Here is a 20075-nt window from a genome sequence, read left to right on the forward strand (position 1 = left end):
AATCTAATAACTAACTACACTAACTACAATATTATTATTTTGAAAAATGCCCATTTGGAAGTCTTGTAGAGTTTCATAATTGTACAGCTCTTACAGTAAAGAATCCCCTTGCAACTTGATGTAGAAACTTTTTCTGCCTCTGTGTGCAGAGTAAATGCAGATTCAAAGCTCACTTAGAGGGGAACATCTATGAGAGCCACATTCAATTATGAGTAATGATTGTAAACCAAGATTAAACTTAATAAAGTGAGCTTATTAAATGTGGGAAAATTAACATATCATGACATTGAAAACATTTGATAATCAAAACGTAACACTAGTGTTATATTATCAACTAACATTGTTTGTAGAATTGGAAATTACTGCAATAATGTAAATTGTCAGTGCATGAGGTCCTAACTCCCCACTCCTACGGTGAATAAAGGTCTGGGGGCATAGCAACAGAGAGGAGTGGTGAGGACGTTAGTATTACATGACTTAAAAGGGATCTGTCAGCTGCAATTCATGTTCTAAACTACTGACCTAGCTATTAGGTCAAGGAGAAACATGGTACCTTTCAAGTACAAGTACTTCATGGGAGTCTGACATTTAGGTACCCATAACGCACCAGTACCCCAGTAGGTCCGAAGGTTCTATGAAACAAGCTTAGCTCCTGAGAGTGAGACTTCATAGAGGGTGAGGACTAGCTGTTAATGATGGGCCCACCATTGATTACGATAATAACGGTATTTAACTGATAGTAACAATCCTATGGGGACACCCGCTGTATGACTATAGGGGTTCCAATAGTTTCCCCTGACTGACGTAGGTCTCTTATCTCCGTGGAGTCAGGTCTGCGGTCCTCTAATAGAGCAGATAATACTCATCAGTGCAATGAATAAATGAATGTAATAGTTCCCTAGGAGGAGTTAAAAAGTGTGAAATAAAAAATAAAAAAAAGTTTTTAAAAATATGAGTTTGAATCATCCCCTTTCCCATTTTATATGTATAACTTATATATGGATAAAAGAAAAGTAAATAAACATATATTTTGTAGCGATTGTCTCATCTGATGAAATATAAGAATTCTGTTTCCATATGGTAAACGTCATAAATGAAAAAAAAAAAAGCATCAGGATTGCAGATTTTTTGTTACATTATATATCATAAAAAACCATAATAAAGGGCGATCAAAATGTCCCATCTACACGAAAATGATAACAATGAAAACTAGAGATCATAGCGCAAGAAATAAAACACCCCTGTAGGTTGAAAAAAAGAAAGGCTATGGCTCTAGAAGGCAAGTTACACAAAAAAGCAAAAATGAAAAATGGCGTGGTCCTTATGGCCAAAATCCACTGTGTCCTTAAAGGGTTAAGGAGAGGGAAGAGTGGTCCTGTCAGAACCCTGGGCAGGGTAGTACCAGGACCGCTCCTGCTTCCCCTTAATGCATAGATTTGTTTGAGGAGGGGTTGTATACAGAATGTTTTTAGTCTACATTTCTAATAAAGTATATTCCATTTTATGATATTTGGATGTGCATACTTTCTATCTCAGGCTTTTTTCTAATTGGAAATGTAGCTCCACCATAATGACAAAAGTGTAATGACTACCTTTGTTGCTGCACCAAGTGATGGCAGGAGCAATGCTTATCAGACATTGCACATTTCTGACCATTTTTAATATGTCCTCCCCTGTACTTTGACTATATTCTGCTTGCTCTAACTTCACTTGTGGCCATAGTACTGCTCTTCCCTTTTGGTGCTGTGTATGTAAGATTTTTAACCTGCTTACTGACCATGAGACTAAGCCTCGTTCTGTCAACAGCCTCCCTGGTTTCTGTACATGCTATCCAGAGAATTAACTAGTGGGCAACCAACACGCACCAAAGCCCTGGGGCCAACAGAGTACCAAGACCCAAAATGAAGTCGCGGGAAAAGGGGGTGCTATAGGTGAAACGTGCGGTCTACTATAGTTCTTTCTCTGAATAACTTAGTACCAGGTGCCTAACAATATAAGAGGTCTCACAAGCTCATTTTGATGCACCTCCTGCTACTTATTCTGAGCCCAAGGCTTTTTTCCTGACCATTTTTCAGGGAGTGAGAAAGTCTCCTTCCTAGAAATGTGTGACTTACATTCTAGGCTTCAATCCCATTCTTCTGGGACCAAGCAAAAAAAAACAGTGGGGTAGTCCCCTGCCTGTAGCAAAAAATACCTTCTGAACGTTCCAAAGTTTCTTCTGTGGATGCTTTCTTCTCTGCCATTGGCCTTCTTTTCGATTACCTAGAAAGAGAAGAGAACAGAATCCAAGTTATGGACGAACACTGCCTTGAGATTAGTAGATGTGTTATGAACTAACAGTGGAATGGTTCAGAAGTCAATTCCAAATGGGTCTGTCTGATGCCATTAAAAAATGTACTATCCATCCATGTCTACCTGACATTAGCCATGTCCCTGTCTATCAAGCTTTACCAAAGCCTAAGAATATGTCACTAGGAGCGACTGTCTTGACTTTTGGTTCCACTGTTCCTGTCCTGCTTCCCATTGAAGTATGCAGAAAGTTTGGTTCTTCAAAATCTTCAGATCAGCAACTGTCCCAAAAGACACAAGCCTGAAAACTTCATTACCTGGATGGGTTCAGGGGAGCTCACCTAAGTGCACAGGTATTCTCCTCTTATTATCATAGAATTATGTTACATGACAAATTGTCATATAGCTCTGATGTTGGTGCAGGCCTGATTGTGTTGTTGCTGACAGTTTTCTAGATCGTTGTGTTACTGTTACTGAAAACCTTAAAGTGATACTGTCACCCCCTTTCTGTATGAGGACTTCTCTACACAGTTTCACAAATTCCTACTTTATTATAGATTTCTTGGTGCTTGGTCCAGTTAAAAATGCGTTTTGTGCCACCTGGGCAGGGCTGCACATCCGCAGCGCCACTTAGCCTCGCCCACATTGGTACCATAGGCCCCACCCGTCATGGCGTCATCACTGTCTAAGTGATGTTGTAATGGATTGACCTAGAGGGGGTGGGGCCTAGACCTCTAGGCCAGCCCTTTCCAATGGCTGCCAAGAGGATGGAGCCTAGACACCAATGACATCATGGAAGGTTAAGGCCTATGGAGCAGATGTGGGCAGGGCTAAGTGGCCCTCTGGACGTGAAGTCCTGCCCAGGTGGCACAAATGATAGAAAGCATTTTTCACTGGACCAAGCACCAAGAAATCTATAATAAAGCAAGGTATGAAAACTGCAGAATTTAGGCTTTACAGCTGTGTAGAGAAGTCCTCATACAGAGAGGGGGTAACAGTATCACTTTAAGCTACTAATATTTAGGCCAGAAAGTTATATTAATATTACAATGGTTCATAATACACTCTTATCCCAAGAAATGGTAACATCTGTTACCCAAATTCAATCCTACTTGTAATGGTTTGGAGTTTGAAAATTTAATTTCTTTAATTTGTTTTATTGTTTGTGCCATGTCTGCTGCTGCCATTTTGGGAACATATCCTGTTGTAGAGAGATGTCTGTGATATTGTCAAGGGAAATGTGTATAGCATTTTATTAGATTCTCTTGATAGATTTGACGAAAAGGAATTTACCACAAAACAGTTGACGCTCTTATCCACCTAAATTATGAAAATTTTCTATTCCATTACCTAAATGTCAGGTGTTAGGGTATACTTATTGGTATACATGTACATTGTCATTTTTATAGCCTGTTCCCTTGTCTCTTAACATTTTTTAATTTAGTCTGTGGGAGCTTGCATGACCTTTGAGACTGACACGTTGATCATATTAAAAAAGGCTTCTGTTTAGTAACAGATATTCAGGTTTAGCTCTTGTCTGATCCAAGAATCCAGAACCATGACCTTCAGCTTTGTACAACATCTAAAATTCTGCTTCTACCCTTACTACTCATACTGTTGACTGTAAACTTCTTGAAAACTTTAACCTGTTCCATGAGTACTCAGAAATCAGCTAATAACAAGCAACACGCTATGTATGTATACGCTGTGGGACATAAAATTTGACCAACTATTGGCATTTTTTGGCTAAGGGTTACTTTTTCCAAATTGTGTTCTTAATGGATATGGTTTCAGGAGTTTCTTGCCTTTTGTCTTCAGTTTCCTTCCTATCAGGGATCTGTTTACAGTAGTTTCTACTTAAGACTTGTACTCTAGTTAAATTGCCTCTTCCTGGATAAAGGTATGTGCCCACTATGGATTCAGAGGGGAAAACGTCAATTCTTTGATCAGAAGGTGGAATCTGGCCGAGCATAGAATGGAGCCTATGGGATAGGCTAAACATAAAGCCGGGGCATGCAGTGGAATCCTCTTGAAGTTCTTTGCTCGGAATCCCTAGGGTGCACATACCTCAAGATCACAGTCATCAAGAATTCAAGGTTTAAATGATTTTTGATTCCAGAATGGTCAAAGATTCTGTGCCATATTGTTTACGATCATGAAGAAAAGTCTTGAGTACCTTTCCAATCAGTTAATGCTGAAAGATTCAGTTGTGAAGTTTATAATAAGCCATGCTTGAAGGGCAGGATCAATGTAATAACCTTACCTTGCCATGGCTTGTAATTGTTTTGCCTATTGACTGCTACTGTTGCTTTTGATCTTCTCTACCAATTCTGGCATATACCATATATAAAGATTGACTGACCATGCTACCTGGTGGAATCATCTATGTACCACAATCTGAGTTTCACCTTCTAGGTTTATAGACTCTGTTTGTTTTGCTTGTGCCCTTCCTTCATGATAAAGACAAGATCACCCTCATGTTGTAGATAGATCCCGAGGTTGCAATCCTGAGCACAGTCAGGATTGAAGACCAGAATAATCATCAGGTTAGCAATGATAATGGAGCAGGCCAGGGCAAAACAAGAGTGTGACCAGTAATGTAGCCAAGAGCAGACATTAGACAACAAATACAATGCCAACAATACAAAGAAAAGTCGGGAAAGAAGTCTGAAAGTCTGAAGTCTTAAAAAAAAAAAAAACAGGGGTGGTTCGAAACATGCGTTTTTGATGTAGTTTGTGGACCCCTTGCCATTGGATTGGATTGTTATGCGAGGAAAGGTAAGTAAGAAACTATCTAGCACATGTGAAACCCCTCCAATGTGGATTTTTTCAAAAGTATTAAAGGGTAGAGGTTAAAAAAATGAAACATCTGCAGAAGCATAAAGTATTACTTACCTATCTATTCCATTTTTGAAACTACCAAAAATCCATTTGTTTTGGGGGGTTTTGTTCTGTTTTGTGTTTCTGCACTTCCTGGTTTATCAGTTGTAGATTGCAGAATGCAATGCTTTCCCTCAGCTGTTCATCAGAGTTCCCCACTCTGCCTATTCCCTGCCCTAAGATGTTGCAGAACATCTAGGCTGTGTTCACACATTGCAGTATTATTGTGTTACTGAATTATTTGCAGTAATTTATGATTTCATTGTGGTCCCACCCACACAGCACGCTGTATTCTCTACCTGTAACACCACAAAGCACGCTGTATTCTCTACCTGTAACACCACACAGCACGCTGTATTCTCTACCTGTAACACCACACAGCACGCTGTATTCTCAACCTGTAACACCACACAGCGCTGTATTCTCTACCTGTAACACCACACAGCACGCTGTATTCTCTACCTGTAACACCACACAGCACGCTGTATTCTCTACCTGTAACACCACACAGAATGCTTTATTCTCTACCTGTAGCACCACACAGCACACTGTATTCTCTACCTGTAACACCACACAGCACGCTGTATTCTCTACCTGTAACACCACACAGCACTGTATTCTCTACCTGTAACACCACACAGCACGCTGTATTCCCTACCTGTAACACCACACAGCACTGTATTCTCTACCTGTAACACCACACAGCGCGCTGTATTCTCTACCTGTAACACCACACAGCACACTGTATTCTCTACCTGTAATGCCACACAGCACACTGTATTCTCTACCTGTAACACCACACAGCACGCTGTATTCTCTACCTGTAACACCACACAGCACACTGTATTCTCTACCTGTAACACTGATATTGGAATAAAGTAAAGAACTTTATGATTTTTTTTTTCTTTTCATTTCCACGCACATATTATGATCAAGCATATTTAATCTTTGAAGTTGAGCCCCACAATAAGGCTTTGATCCTCTCTGCCATTTAGCATCATTTACTTGTGTTACTGCATCATTTTGTGAATATGCTGCAGTACTGCAATGACACTCCAACATGTGTGAACACAGCCCTAATTTCCCTGCACACTTCTGCACAATTAGAGAAATCAGTGCAACACCTGCTTCTGGCCGGTCAGAAATGGTGAATCACTCAGGGGATAGGGGGATCCAGCCAAGCCTCCTGTGACATCATGCCCTGCCCTTTGTCTGCATCATCAGCCTGATCTCAGCAAACACACACAATGTGACACAGAGGCATGGAAGATTTGTCTCCTAAGGGGGGATAGCAGAAGGAGCAAGGAGACAATGTGAATTGGCACAGGGACCATTTTTTTTTCACTTCCTGGATTTCTATCAGCTACCAGTGTGGCAGACCCGCACAGATACGGTAATACATTGTATAGACACATATATTTAACTTTTAATGTACTTTTAATATAAAACAAGTTTTTCTTATCCGGAGTTCCCCTTCAACAAAAACCCACATAAAACCTGCTGTGATTTGCAGTAAACCCACTATTTATCTCCTGTATTAGCTAGTGTTTGTAGGTACAGGGGCAGTCTATCGAACAGATCATTGAAGCCAAAGCCAGGAACAGACTATGAACAGAGAACAGCTAATAGAAGAAACACGAAGATTTCTCCTCTTTTCAAATCCATTCCTGGCTTCGGTCTTAAAAATCTATCAGATATCTCTCAGATAATATGTGTGTAATAGGGCCCACAATGTTCCACACAGTTTTTTTTTTCAGCTGTTTTTTTTTCTAGCCTCAATAAAAATAAAAATAAAATAAATCCTATATAAAAGGTTAAAATGGGGACTATAATGCTATATAGTCTGTTTTCTGTCTTTTTTTGTTTGTTTGTTTTTTTCATTACATTTTTGGTCCACTCTTAAATCCCTTTCTGATTTTTTCGGGCTAGTTTTATGAACTGTAATTCAGCCACTCAGAATACTATGTGTCAGCACTTTTAATAGACAGATGAAGCCCCAGTGTTGGAACAGTATATGGGTTTATTGTCCTTGAACAACCCAGCATAGAATTCCTGTAATTGTGAGCCACTGAGTTCAGTGACTTGCAGGAAGCTGCTTTTATGGTATAAAAAGGACCCTTTGTCTACCTACTGGGACACTGTGCAACTGCATAGATCACACATGTGCTTTATCCATCCCTGGTATGTATTGTATTTTTTTTTTGCTATAGAACACAGATTTTATTATTCATGTCACTTAAATATCTGAAACAGTTTGACAAAAGTATTTTTTCTTAATTGTACTGAACATTACACACTATGGGGGAGATTTATCAAACATGGGACAAAGTGAAACTGGATCAGCTGCCCCTAGCAACCAATCAGATTCCACCTTTCATTTTCTAAACAGTCTGTGAGGAATGAAAGGTGGAATTTGATTGGTTGCTAGGGGCAACTGAACCAGTTTCACTTTACACCATGTTTCATAAATCTCCCCCAATCTATCTTAACCCACAAAAAGTTGGTAGCACTCCGAGAAATGATTCAGTGATTTATTAGCAACTTATCAGAAAAAACAATCACGTTTCAGTGCATATAATCAGCACTGTTTACAAGCTGGGTGAACCCATCCCCTTTCAGTCAGGCTATTATACACACATGTGTGGTAACAATCAGTTATGTGACCATTGACAAAGTATAAGAGTCACAGCAAAAAAACTGTGTACAAAAGTGAACATAAGATGAGGAACAGTTTCAATTGAATACATATAGTGGATAAGTGTTCCTTACATAGTATCAAGTGTATAGGATAAAAACATACAATATCCGAAATAATAGAAATATAGGACACGTGTTGAAAGAGATCCATCAGCCAATAGACAAATGCAATCAGTAGATAATAAAGAAAGGCCATCATGTTGAAGTCCGGTATCATGGAGATGGAACGTAAGCCGACACAGCTGAGTGTCAGTGGACTTGAGCATTTGCGAGTTAGGCCAGTTCACACTGGGCAAGATCGGCGGAATTCCGCGGCGGAGATTTCAGCCTCGGAATCCGGCCTTGCTCAGTGTGCTGCTGTAAGTGTAAGAGCACGCGATTGTCTGCTCCCTGTCCTCTCCGCTCATAGAACTAACATGTTACTTCTGTGAGCGGATAGCGGCGGCAGCGGACGAGTGTACGCCCGCTTCATGCACTTACAGAAGCACACTGAGCACAGCGGGATTCCGCGGCGGAGATTTCCTACGATCTAGCTCAGTGTGAACTGGCCCTTAAAGTAGAAGTCTTGCGATATCACTGAGATTGACAATAAACAAAACTGAAACAAATTAAAAACTTGTGACAAACTAGATATCGGAGCAGCAAGCTTAGTAGTATACACAGCAGGTAATGAGAATATAGGGGCGTCTTAAAAACAGGTCTGATGACAATGCAGGACCATCATAAACCCAATCATGCTTGTCAGTGTGAATACTGACCACTCCAAGTAGGGCTACCCCAATTAGCACAGAGGAATCGTATGTGTACTGACACAGCACAACATGTATCAACGCTGCAGGGATTATCGAGCCGACCCGCTGGTTCTATCTATCTTTTCCTTAAACTATTAATACATTAAAATATCCATTTTTCTTGATGTGAACGCTTATATAATAATATGGTGTATTTTTTCCCACCCTTCTGCAGGAAGGTCTTCTTTTTGCGTTTATCAAGGCTCAAAATATAAGGTAAGGTCCTTATTATTGGCCTGTAATACTCAAGTGTCAGTATTTGACATAATGTATATGTCAAATGTATCCATAGATATCAGCAAAGGACTGCCAAAAGAGTGAGTTTTTGAGCTCTATTGAGCTTGTGTATATCAATATACTTTTGTTATCAACTGAATAAAGAAGAAAGTGTGAACTGCAACACCGAGCATGCCCAGAAGCTTTTCTTATTCATCTGAAGGGGACATGTCCTGTCTGATGTTGTCTGTGGTCCATGGGCCATAGAAGTTAAAACATATATACCCCATAGCAATGTACAATAATTGAATAAAATAAAATTATAATTAGATAATTAGTACATCTGGGTGATACATTCCCTATAAAGAATTAATGTAAAAAAAGGCTTAATTTTTATTTATTTTTTTTGTTGCTAATAATTAGAGATGACGAACCTCGAGCATGCTTGAGTCGATCCGAACCCGAACTTTCGGCATTTGATTAGCGGTGGCTGCTGAACGTGGATAAAGCCCTAAGGCTATGTGGAAAACATGGATATAGTCATTGGCTGTATCCATGTTTTCCAGACAACCTTAGAGCTTTATCCAAGTTCAGCAGCCCCCGCTAATCAAATACCGAAAGTTCGGGTTCGGATCGACTTGAACCCGAACCCGGTTCGCTCATCTCTACTAATAATCAGTGGCACTGCTAACATGTAGAACTTTCACCTAGTTTTTATAAACTATGGCCAATTTTAAGTGAAAAAGATATGATTTCTCCATTAATTGTTCTAGATCTATTATCTATTATTATCTGATCTAGAACTATTATCCTTATTGTTTTAATAGCAAATTTAAATTTCCCTTTTTTTTTTTAGGTCGGATCCCCTTTACCAAAAAAATCAGGAAGCTGTGAAGAATGCAAGTGCACAATGGAAAATTATTCTCCAAAAGTAACATGCAAAATAGAAGTGTGCCAGACTCACTGCCGACCGGTACGTCCATTCTGTAAACATGTATGGGGAACCTTTGAACCTTCAGCTGTTGCAAAACTAGCATTCCCATCATGCCTGGACAACCAGAACTCATAAATACATCATGAGAAGCCTCAGTATTGACACCTGATGTATTTATACAGTTATTACGTCAATCCACAGCTGTCTTTGGCTTCAATGGTCTATCAGATAGTCTGCCCCTGTACCTACAAACCCTAATTGTAATAATCTGTCTGGCTACTGTATTCCACCCCCCCCCCCCACACACACACACACACCACCACCACCACCTTTTTTATATTCTGCTTGCTTGTCTTTAAACCAGACCGACTCATTTTATCCTATGCTCAGTTACATGAAAGCAGAATAGTCTATTTGTAAAAGAAGAAACAATATTAGTCAAGTGTGATAGACAGGCCGTATAAATAAAAAAAAAAAAAAAAAAAAAAAAAAAAAAGCATATATAGCCAGGCTGTATATATAAAAATCTGTATATGATGCATGAAGAGAAAAAGCAACTCAATGTAGAAAAAAAAGTTGTAGTTTTTAAAATACTTTACTTACTCTTTAAATCTTATCCCAGGGTCATATATATGAACCAGAACCTGGACAATGCTGTGGAAAATGTGTGCAGAATTTTTGTCAATTTGATGCGACTGAGATGATAAAGGTACATCTGACCATAAGGGTTCGACCATTGATAAAGCAGGATGTTTACCATACTGTACTCTGCTTCATATTTTACTGATGTTGGTGTCACCTATAGAAGATTCATGAATCTGGTGCATACTGCATGTTGAAGAGAAAATGGCACTGCATGATTATATGATGGTTCTGAACCCTCTTACCTGTAACTAATAGGCAGAGGCATCATGGCCTTCTCCTGCGCCTTCTCTGTGGAAACGGCAGATTCTTCAGTCCGGTTCCGAAGTTTCTCAGCACCCGCCCTATAAGACAACACCCGGTGTATAAGACGAGCCCTGACTTTTGACAAGATTTTCCAGGGTTAAAAAGTAGTCTTGTATGCAGGAAAATACATAACTTTCATTTATTATGATATAGATAAAGGTTCATGTAGATTCTAATGACAAAGCAAAGCCTGAGGAAAATTTTATATTAGATTACAGAACATTTTACCTTTATACTATGTGTGTCAACTATCTTTCAATTTAATACTAAGTTAATTTAAAGTCTATGGGAAAGCGGCCATCAGTGCATACACTATATAAAGAAATGGACATAATTCCAACACATTATTAGATTTTTAAAAAGTGGCCATTTTTTATACTTATTTTACATTTCACAACATGATGTTCTATGGATTTTAAATCCACAGTACACGACAGTAGTTACACTGATTGTGTGTAGTCTGCAAAATATTCTCAACTGCATAATGTTCCCAACTGCGTCATGAACACAAGTGGGAGCTACATTTGCATTCGCTATTGCGGCCGCCATGTTTAGCGAACTTGCGAAGCGTATTGGGGGAAGGCAGCCACCTCGGTATATAGACAGACGCTAATAATGATCATGGTCTTTATTAGCAGCCATCTATATGGCCAACAAGATGGCCGCCTTCTCCTAATATTTTCCTGCAGTTGGAACATAGCCTTACAATGAATAGGTTTTGTGACTTGTAATAGGAGCTACCATATAAGTATTTGCTGTTCTCTCAAGCATCCAACTCTTCTTTCTTTTATTTTTAGGGTCATTCAGATGAAAATTTACCTGAACAGTGTTGTGAGAATTGCTCACAGGATGTCTGTGCCATAAATAACACTGTGTATTTTAAGGTATGAATGAAAAGTTGACATCATACCCTAAGGAGTAATTTTTTACATCTATTCGATTATAGTAAATAAAAAGACTTAAATGATCTGTAATATAAATAACTTAAACAGAACCAATGGTTTAGCCATAATATACAGTACCTACTGATGAAAGTTATTAACATTCCCTGTATCATGAAGGGCAAGATAAAATGTATAGGACCATCAAAATGCATAAGGCTGTGTTCACACACTGTTGTTTGAAAACAACAGTGTGAACAGTCTAAAAGTCAGACACAACAAGGTTATGCAAATCTAAATTAAATTGGTATTCTGTTTTTTTTAATAATGTATTTTTCTAATATTATATACTTTCTGTGTCCTTTCCAACAATGGCTGTTGTTCCCCCTACGGCCGCAAAAATAATTGACATGTCAATTATTTGCGGCCGCTAATGCAGGAACAATGGCTGTTGTTCCTGCTCTGTCCACACAATGTATGGCCGTTCTGATGCCCATACATTGCATGGATTGCAATGGTTAACTGGACTGCAGGCACACCCAAATGTGCCCACAATCAAAATAAAATGATGTACCTGCAGCCAATATGGCACTATCGGCAGCAGAAAGATGTCAAACGATGCCCGTTGTTTGACACTGCGCACACACAGTTAATGCAGTGTGTGAATATACCCATAAAGCATGCTATCCAATTACCATACCACATTTTGCATGCATGGACTAGGGACATCTCTAGCTTATTGTCTCTGTGGCAGGGTTTTCCCTGGGTTGGATGCTGTGCCATGCTCTATGCAAACTGGGTAAAGCTGTGTGCTGAGAGCTGGACCCCAACTGATCCAAACCTGCAAAAAGTCTCAGATATCCCCTGTAATTTACTGCCATGATGTTATCTTTCAGCCTGGAAAACTTTGGCGCCCTCCTGGTGATAACTGCACCTGCTATGACTGTGAACCAAAAAAATTTACAGTGATAAAGAGGGTGATGTCTTGCCCAGTGCAAAAACCCTTGAAATGTGAACAGGTATAGTACAAAGGAAGATAGAAAATCCTGTTCTTCTGTCTTTTCCATTTATTTTTTAACAGCGTTAAGAAAATGGCCTTTCTTTTCCCTAATATAGAAAAGCAAATGAAACAAGTTGAATATAATGCCATGCTTTTATCATTCAGTATTTCTTCAGGCAATCCAACCAATAAGATACAGTTTAGTTTTGTGTGGCATTTGTGTAGCATATCACGTTTATGGTATATCCACAGGGCCTACTGGTTAACTTTACAAGTGCGGATGGATGCTGTACCATACAGTCTTGTGAACCCGGTAAGTCTGAACTATTGCCTATTTATGTACTTTTTAGCTTTAGAATACATAAAATGTGAACATAAAGAACTACTACTTTTTTAGGGGCAAATGTAGGATTTTTTTAAGTGGAGCTTCCAAGTGCATTGGTACCCATTAGTAATCATGCTCGGATGCTGCTCGAATTCGGACGTCAGTTACCCTGGCCGACAATTGCAAATATTCCCTACCTCAGTTGTCATGTATTTTGCATAAACATATGATATATTTTTTGGGCCTTATTTCATTTAAACATCCCTTAAAGAAACAAAATATATTCAAAAATTAGGATAAAAAAGAGAAATTAACTTCGATCATTCATACAGAGTTAAAATTCCCTATGTTCACCATGCTAACCAGGCACTCTCTGCTCTTGAGCAGCAGGCACCTGGTAAAATGTTCAAATCTCCCATTGATCTTGAGAAAAGGTATTGAAAAGGCTCAACTCGAGAAACACGTTCTCGAGTATTTTACTACTCGCTCAACTCTAGTACTCACAACTTAAGCCTAAAAAATACTCCCTGTAAATGGGCATTGAGAATGTTCTACATAAATTGCTTCATACACCTTTAGGCCTTGTTCACACAATGTCTGGGTCAAACAATGCCTGATATCTAAGATAATCACCAGGCTGATACTGCAGTATCGGCCCGATGAACATCATTTTATTTTAATTGGAATGTGGGCACATTCAGGTGTGCCCATGCTCCAATTTGCAATAGACCACTAAGTAAAGTAAAATCAGGAGCCTTATTTTACACTGTAAGGCTATGTTCACACAACACCAAAAAAAGGAAACATGCGTCCACTTATTGTGTTTAAGAAGACGTCCGTTATTGCATCATTTTAGGTGACTTACATAAAATGCATTGAAGTCTATGAAATAACGGACGTCTTATTCACACATTGTATTGAATGCGTCCGCCTCCAAAGACGTCTGTCATTCAATACAATGTGTAAAAAAGACGTCCGTTATTCCATAGACTTCAATGCATTTTATGTAAGTATTACAGAATAACACCTATAATATGAAGTAGCACCATTTTTTTAATCTATTTGTTTCTTTTTGTGGTTAAAAAGATGTCCGTTATTGCATCATTTCAAGTGACTTAAATAAAATGCATTGAAGTCTATGGAAAACGGACGTCTTTTGAGGACATTGTATTGAATGACAGACATCTTTTGAGGCGGACGCATTTAATACAATGTGTCTATTCCATAGACTTCAATGCATTTAAGTCAACCCACTTATAAATGATGCAATAACGGACATCTTTAAAACCACAAAAACTGACGCTTTTCTCCTTTTTTTGGATGTTGTGTGAACATAGCCGAACAGGATTGCGCTATGATGACACCTTATCACCTACCCAAGTGCTGTATTTGGCTATTTTCAACAGTCTCATAGAGTTTGAATGGAATGGCAGTGAGCATACTTGACTCACTACTTTATTAAACAGAGGACCAGGGGACCACTTAATCATGAGATCAGTAAGATACCATTGTGTTGGATCCCCACCAATGACACCATTATTACCTATGCTATAGATGGGGGATACGTTGTCAGTATGGCACACCTTTAATATAACCCTGTCCCTGAGGTCTAATGTAAAACATCTCTAAAGCCGTTTAGAGGGTCTTCAGATAGTACCACTCTGTGCACAAAATCATTCTGGAACTTTGGGCAAGCAAAGACTATTCTCTTTTTTTATACAGGCAAATGTGATGTAATGAAATCATGGAAGGTTATAGAAAATGAAGGGTGTGAAGCCAATGTGACCATAACCAACTGCGGAGGTTACTGTATGTCTATGTCCAGGTACAGTAGTTACTTACAGTATGTAAATATAGCATGTTCATTGTAAAATTGCTACTTTAAAATGATTGGTTAGATGTTACAATGTATTAGTTTAAGTAAGCACTCTAAACCTAATATGAAGGAGAGGAGAGAGACTTGGGTTTAACCCCTTCAGGACCTGTCCAACTGTGGCATTAAAGGGGTACTCTGAGGTCAGTTATAAAAGCATAAAGCACTGCTCACCTACCCAGATTCTGGAATCATTAAAAATCCATTTGTTTTGATAGCATAAAATCCTCTCCCCTACTATATCCTCTTACTGCTGCCTGGCTAAGCAGTTGCTGGGTTTTACAATTCTCTGGATACATTGCATTCCCTCAGCTTTCCATCACAGTCCGCCCAACCTGCTTACTTTCCTCCCACAGCACTCCTGACAGTTCCCCACCCAGAGCTTTTGAAAACATAGCGAACTAGTGCTCTGCAGTCAGTAAATCTATAGCACTTGCTGCATTCATTACCTAGCAGCTCCTAGGCATAATTCATCATATGGTAGAACACCTCTGGTAACGCTGGAGCAGCAGAGCACACGTGCCTCTCTCCTGGCAGTGGAGAGAGGACGCACACACCCTGTCCTCTTGAAGGTAGAAGACAGGACTCACACACACAACCTGTCCCCTTGAAGGTAAGAGACAGGACTCAGGTAGGACAGGAAGTCACATGGTATCCCCCAGCCAAAGCTTGTGGGCCATTGGAGTTCCCATGGAAGCAGGGGCAGTCACGTGACTCACCAAGCCATTGCATCATCACACCATTAGGCACTGAGAAATGAATATGCATGAGAAATAAATGGAATAGCAGACCTGAATACTGAGAGGGGTGACATAATATAACAGTTTGCAGTGGGACTATGTTTCCAGAACAGAACTGACTATAATAAAGGTGTAGACACAAAGCTATGGAGAAATACTCTGTTCTGGGACACTGCATACCTCCCCACTAAGAATGAGCCGACCTCGGCGAATCACAAGTTGAGGTAAATGTGGATGAAGGAACATAAAGGACCAAGACAAGAGGAAGAAATGTGAGTGTGAGTATTTAGGTGTGTGTTTCCCACGCTCAAGGCACAGGTGAGAAGAGAAATATGAAGAGAGAGGAAAACCCTAGTGGCAGGACTTCACCTAGGGGTGCCTAGCATACTCTGGCACCCAGGTAGCTAGTGCGTGTACCATCTGACATGGAAGTCAGGACTACTTAACTGCTGGTGGGTGACCCTCAAATTCCAGACAGTTTGGACAGTAGGTTTTCAATTAAATAGGTTACCCTACTGGAAGAGAACACGTGAAGACCTGTGTTATACCTTAGGTGTGTTGTGCATGTAGTGATTTGGACACCTGAAGAGAAAAAGGAGAAAAACAATAAAAGCAAGCATACATTGGAGATCTCCGTACATACCAATCAATCATACAACACAAGTACTCCATAGGCCAAACACACGAAAAGGTATCCAAGGTGCAGTATGTATGAACAAATTTAAGTGTTGCATGTGACTATGTGTAGCAACTACTGTGTGTTGGGACAGAACAGGGGTAAACAAACAATGGAGACACAAGGAAGGAAACATAGAAGACAGAACACTGTGAGGCCCTGAAGAACACTGGCTCAAGGAAACTTTCCAGTGGAGAACACAATAATACAATATACAAAGAAAATATAATACCCTTCTGGAAAATACACTCTTTGGAAAATATACTCTTTAGAAAATACTTTCTCTGAGGCTATAGATATATACTGACTTCTTACTCAGAGAAAGAGGAAAATATCTGACTTTGACATGAGAACACACTCTATGAGAAGGAGAAGATATGCTTTTTCAAAAGACACACTTTACTCTGAGACTATCTAAATGACTTCTGCTTACTCAGAGGAAGAAAATATATATATGACTCTGATATGAAAATAACCTTTGACTACTGAAGTGCAATAATAAACTTCTGACAATCACATAATCATGAAAGTGCTTTAGGAAGAACTGGGTAAGTGTCTCTGTTATGGTAGTGTCTCTTTCTAGCAATGTAGACCATCGTCCATATGAAAGGCTCTGGGACAGGCACTGAAGAACTTTGAACAACTGAGTGTCCTTCAGCACATAGCTGGGTAGTAAACAAAGTTCTTGGTCAGGAGGACCAGGCACGAACCTTAAACGTTGCAGATAACTTTTCTTACGCTAAGGCAACAGAGTGAACACAGTGAAATACAACATACGAACAGTCAAGAACTTTGCTTTCTGTAGTGAAGCTTAATGAAAGGATGCAGGAGGACCCTGAGTAGGCTTCTTCTTCTTCTTCTCCCACGGGTAGTAGTAATGGGGAGATGATAGAGCAGGAGCATCACCTGATGCAGTAGTGACCACAATTGTGGGGGTCACAGTAGTTATAGGTGAAATGACAGGGGCCACATTATAGGTGACGGTAGTAAAAGCGTTGGTGGCTTTAGCTTCGGCTGTGGAAGAGGCAGTGTTAGCAGCTGTGGACTGCCCTGCTGTAGTGGGAGCTGCAGGTGCAGCGGTGGGCATGGCGGTCACAGCTTTAGTGGCAGGTGGCAGGGCAGAGAGGGCTCGCTGGATATCTTCCACAATCTGCAACACTTTGGGCTCCTGCCCGAACACCCATTGTGGCAACGGCGGGGAGTCACGCCCAGGAGGCCGCCATAGGCCCGGAGAGATAGGGCCTTTTCGGAAAGTGTTTTCCCCGGGATCAGGGTCGAAAGGTACCTGAGGAGACTCGTCCAGAATCTAGTTGTCCTCGGAGGAGAGGGATGGCCTGGTGGAGAATGGGTACTTAGAAGAACTGGAGGAGTCAGGGCTCGAGGGGCCGCTCCGGTGGCACTGGTAAAGCAGCGGCAGGTACACACTCCTTGCAGGACGCCATTTTGCTCTGCACTGGCGTGGTCTTGAGGACCTGGGAAGAGGCGGAGCGCAGAGGCTGAAGTTCCGGCCCAGCAGTCTGCCCGGCAACAGTGACATCTTCTGGCACAGGCGGCCAATAAGGAGGATCCACTGTAAAGTCTATGGCGCCGGGCGATTCCCGCAGTTGGGCAACATGACAATTAACCCCCTCCTCTCCGGGTATGGCGCAGTTACAAATAATAAGAGACAGCGGCCATCTTGCACACTGTTTAGGGCCTTTAGCACCTCGATTACTCCCATGGTGATATGACAAAGTCTTTCTGGGGATCTGTAGTGTACCTTGAGAATGCTGACAGTCGGCACAACGCAGCTCAATCCTGTTAGTGACGCCAAAATTATGCGCCGGGCCACTCCGCTGAAGGTAGTAGTAGATGGTAGTACTGGGAAGGAACCCGGGTAGCCACTTGCCTGATGTTTTGTCACGGTTTTAGCACGAGGGATAGCAGCTAACCAGCGGGGACCTGACCATGCGGAGGCCGAGTAATTCTTCGTTGCCCCTAGTCAAGGCACCAATAATTAAACCAATGCCAGGGTTCAGAAACAACGGTAGTTGTATATTTATTGAAACGGTGATAACTAGTAGCAACAGTCTCTCCGGATGCAACCGGGAATAAGGCAGACTTGGATAAGGCAGAGTAATAAGTGATGCTGCAATAGGCTGTGATGTTAGCGTTACTTGGAATAAGGAAACTGAACGATGAGAGTAGTAGTACTGGAGTTATGATACTGGGCGGAATGGAGTTGAGACGAATACTTGCTATTGATGATGAGAGAGATGATGAGAGTAGTGAATGAAGACGGCACCCAGATCTTTAGTGGAGATGAGGATCATGAAGGACTTGAGGATAGGGAACTAGGTCCCGACTGGACCGGAACACCTCTGGTAACGCTGGAGCAGCAGAGCACATGTGCCTCTCTCCTGGCAGTGGAGAGATCACACACACACAACTTGTCCTCTTGAAGGTAGAAGACAGGACTCACACACACAACCTGTCCCCTTGAAGGTAGGAGACAGGACTCAGGTAGAACAGGAAGTCACATGGTATCCCCCAGCCAAAGCTCGATGGCCATTGGAGTTCCCATGGCAGCAGGGGCAGTCACGTGACTCACCAAGCCATTGCATCATCACACCATTAGGCACTGAGAAATTAATATGCATGAGAAATAAATGGAATAGCAGACCTGAATACTGAGAGGGGTGACATAATATAACAGTTTGCAGTGGGACTATGTTTCCAGAACAGAACTGACTATAATAAAGGTGCAGACACAAAGCTATGGAGAAATACTCTGTTCTGGGACACTGCATAGTAGTATGCTGAAAACACACTTCTTTCGTTCCTAAATGTCCTAATAAAGATATGTATATGAATATGACAGAGAGACATAGGCTGTAAGGGCTGGTTAGAGGTGTGACTTCACTCAGGCTTTCTAGCCACTTAGATGCCATAGTCATTAGCAACCCTGCATCTAAGTGGCTAGATCAAAGTTTCTGACCCTGGGTGGTATAGTAGAAGCAAAGATTTCAGTCATTGTCAGGCTTATGATGTTGATTCCAGTGGCCCATCTCCTGCACCCAGGCGATAATCCCAATGTAACCATATATAATGGTAGTGTTATGTAAGGTTATCCAAGGTGTTAAGGGAGACACTTCAGCTTCACTCAGTGGTCTTGAGAAAGTACCTGAAGACACAAAGTGACAATAAGCTGGCGAGCTCGATTGAAGTATCATTAGGGACATCATGTTTCCAACAGTGCCTACAATTAATTGATCAAAGGTCATTGATCAAAGGTTAAAAAAGGTGCTGTTAATAAATCAGGAATAGATTTTTTTTTAAGTATATTACATGAAATGCTGTTAGGCACTAAATTGTGATCACTCTTTGGATCCTTTTAGAGAGACCTATACCCAATATGAGTGCTGATTTGACACTTGTTTATTGAGCCTTTAAGCCGCCCACTGATTGGGCTGAATTGTACATATGGTCCTTCATTTGCATCCTTGTTAGCTACACAGGAGATGTGCAGCCAACTAACAAAGAATTATAGGGCAGCACGATGTTGCGTCTTTTACAGTTAATGTTAGGGTGCCTTCACACCTACCGTATCGCAGTAGAAAATCCGCTGCGGATCCGCAGCAGATCCGCAGCGGATTTAACTAAATGAATGAACACAGCACTAAATCCGCACTTACAAATCTGCTGCGGATCCGCAGCGGATTTGACAGTGCGTATTTAATGCTGTGTTCATTCATTTAGTTAAATCTGCTGCGGATCCGCAGCGGATTTTCTACTGCGATACGGTAGGTGTGAAGGCACCCTTAATGTTCTTAGGCTATGTTCACA

General features: G+C 40.8%; 1 protein-coding gene across 1 annotated transcript in view; it reads left to right on the forward strand.

The window, feature by feature from the left end:
- The window catches only part of LOC138789258 (mucin-5AC-like), a 106197-nt gene that overhangs the window by 85074 nt on the left and 1048 nt on the right, over nucleotides 1-20075 (forward strand). Inside the window, exons 30-36 of the mRNA XM_069967859.1 lie at nucleotides 8833-8873; nucleotides 9730-9846; nucleotides 10430-10516; nucleotides 11553-11639; nucleotides 12533-12655; nucleotides 12889-12949; nucleotides 14684-14786. Of these exons, the coding sequence (XP_069823960.1) occupies nucleotides 8833-8873; nucleotides 9730-9846; nucleotides 10430-10516; nucleotides 11553-11639; nucleotides 12533-12655; nucleotides 12889-12949; nucleotides 14684-14786 (619 nt within the window). The remainder of the gene's footprint in view (nucleotides 1-8832; nucleotides 8874-9729; nucleotides 9847-10429; nucleotides 10517-11552; nucleotides 11640-12532; nucleotides 12656-12888; nucleotides 12950-14683; nucleotides 14787-20075) is intronic.

This window comes from Dendropsophus ebraccatus, chromosome 4, assembly GCF_027789765.1.
Source record: "Dendropsophus ebraccatus isolate aDenEbr1 chromosome 4, aDenEbr1.pat, whole genome shotgun sequence".
NCBI lineage: Eukaryota > Metazoa > Chordata > Amphibia > Anura > Hylidae > Dendropsophus > Dendropsophus ebraccatus.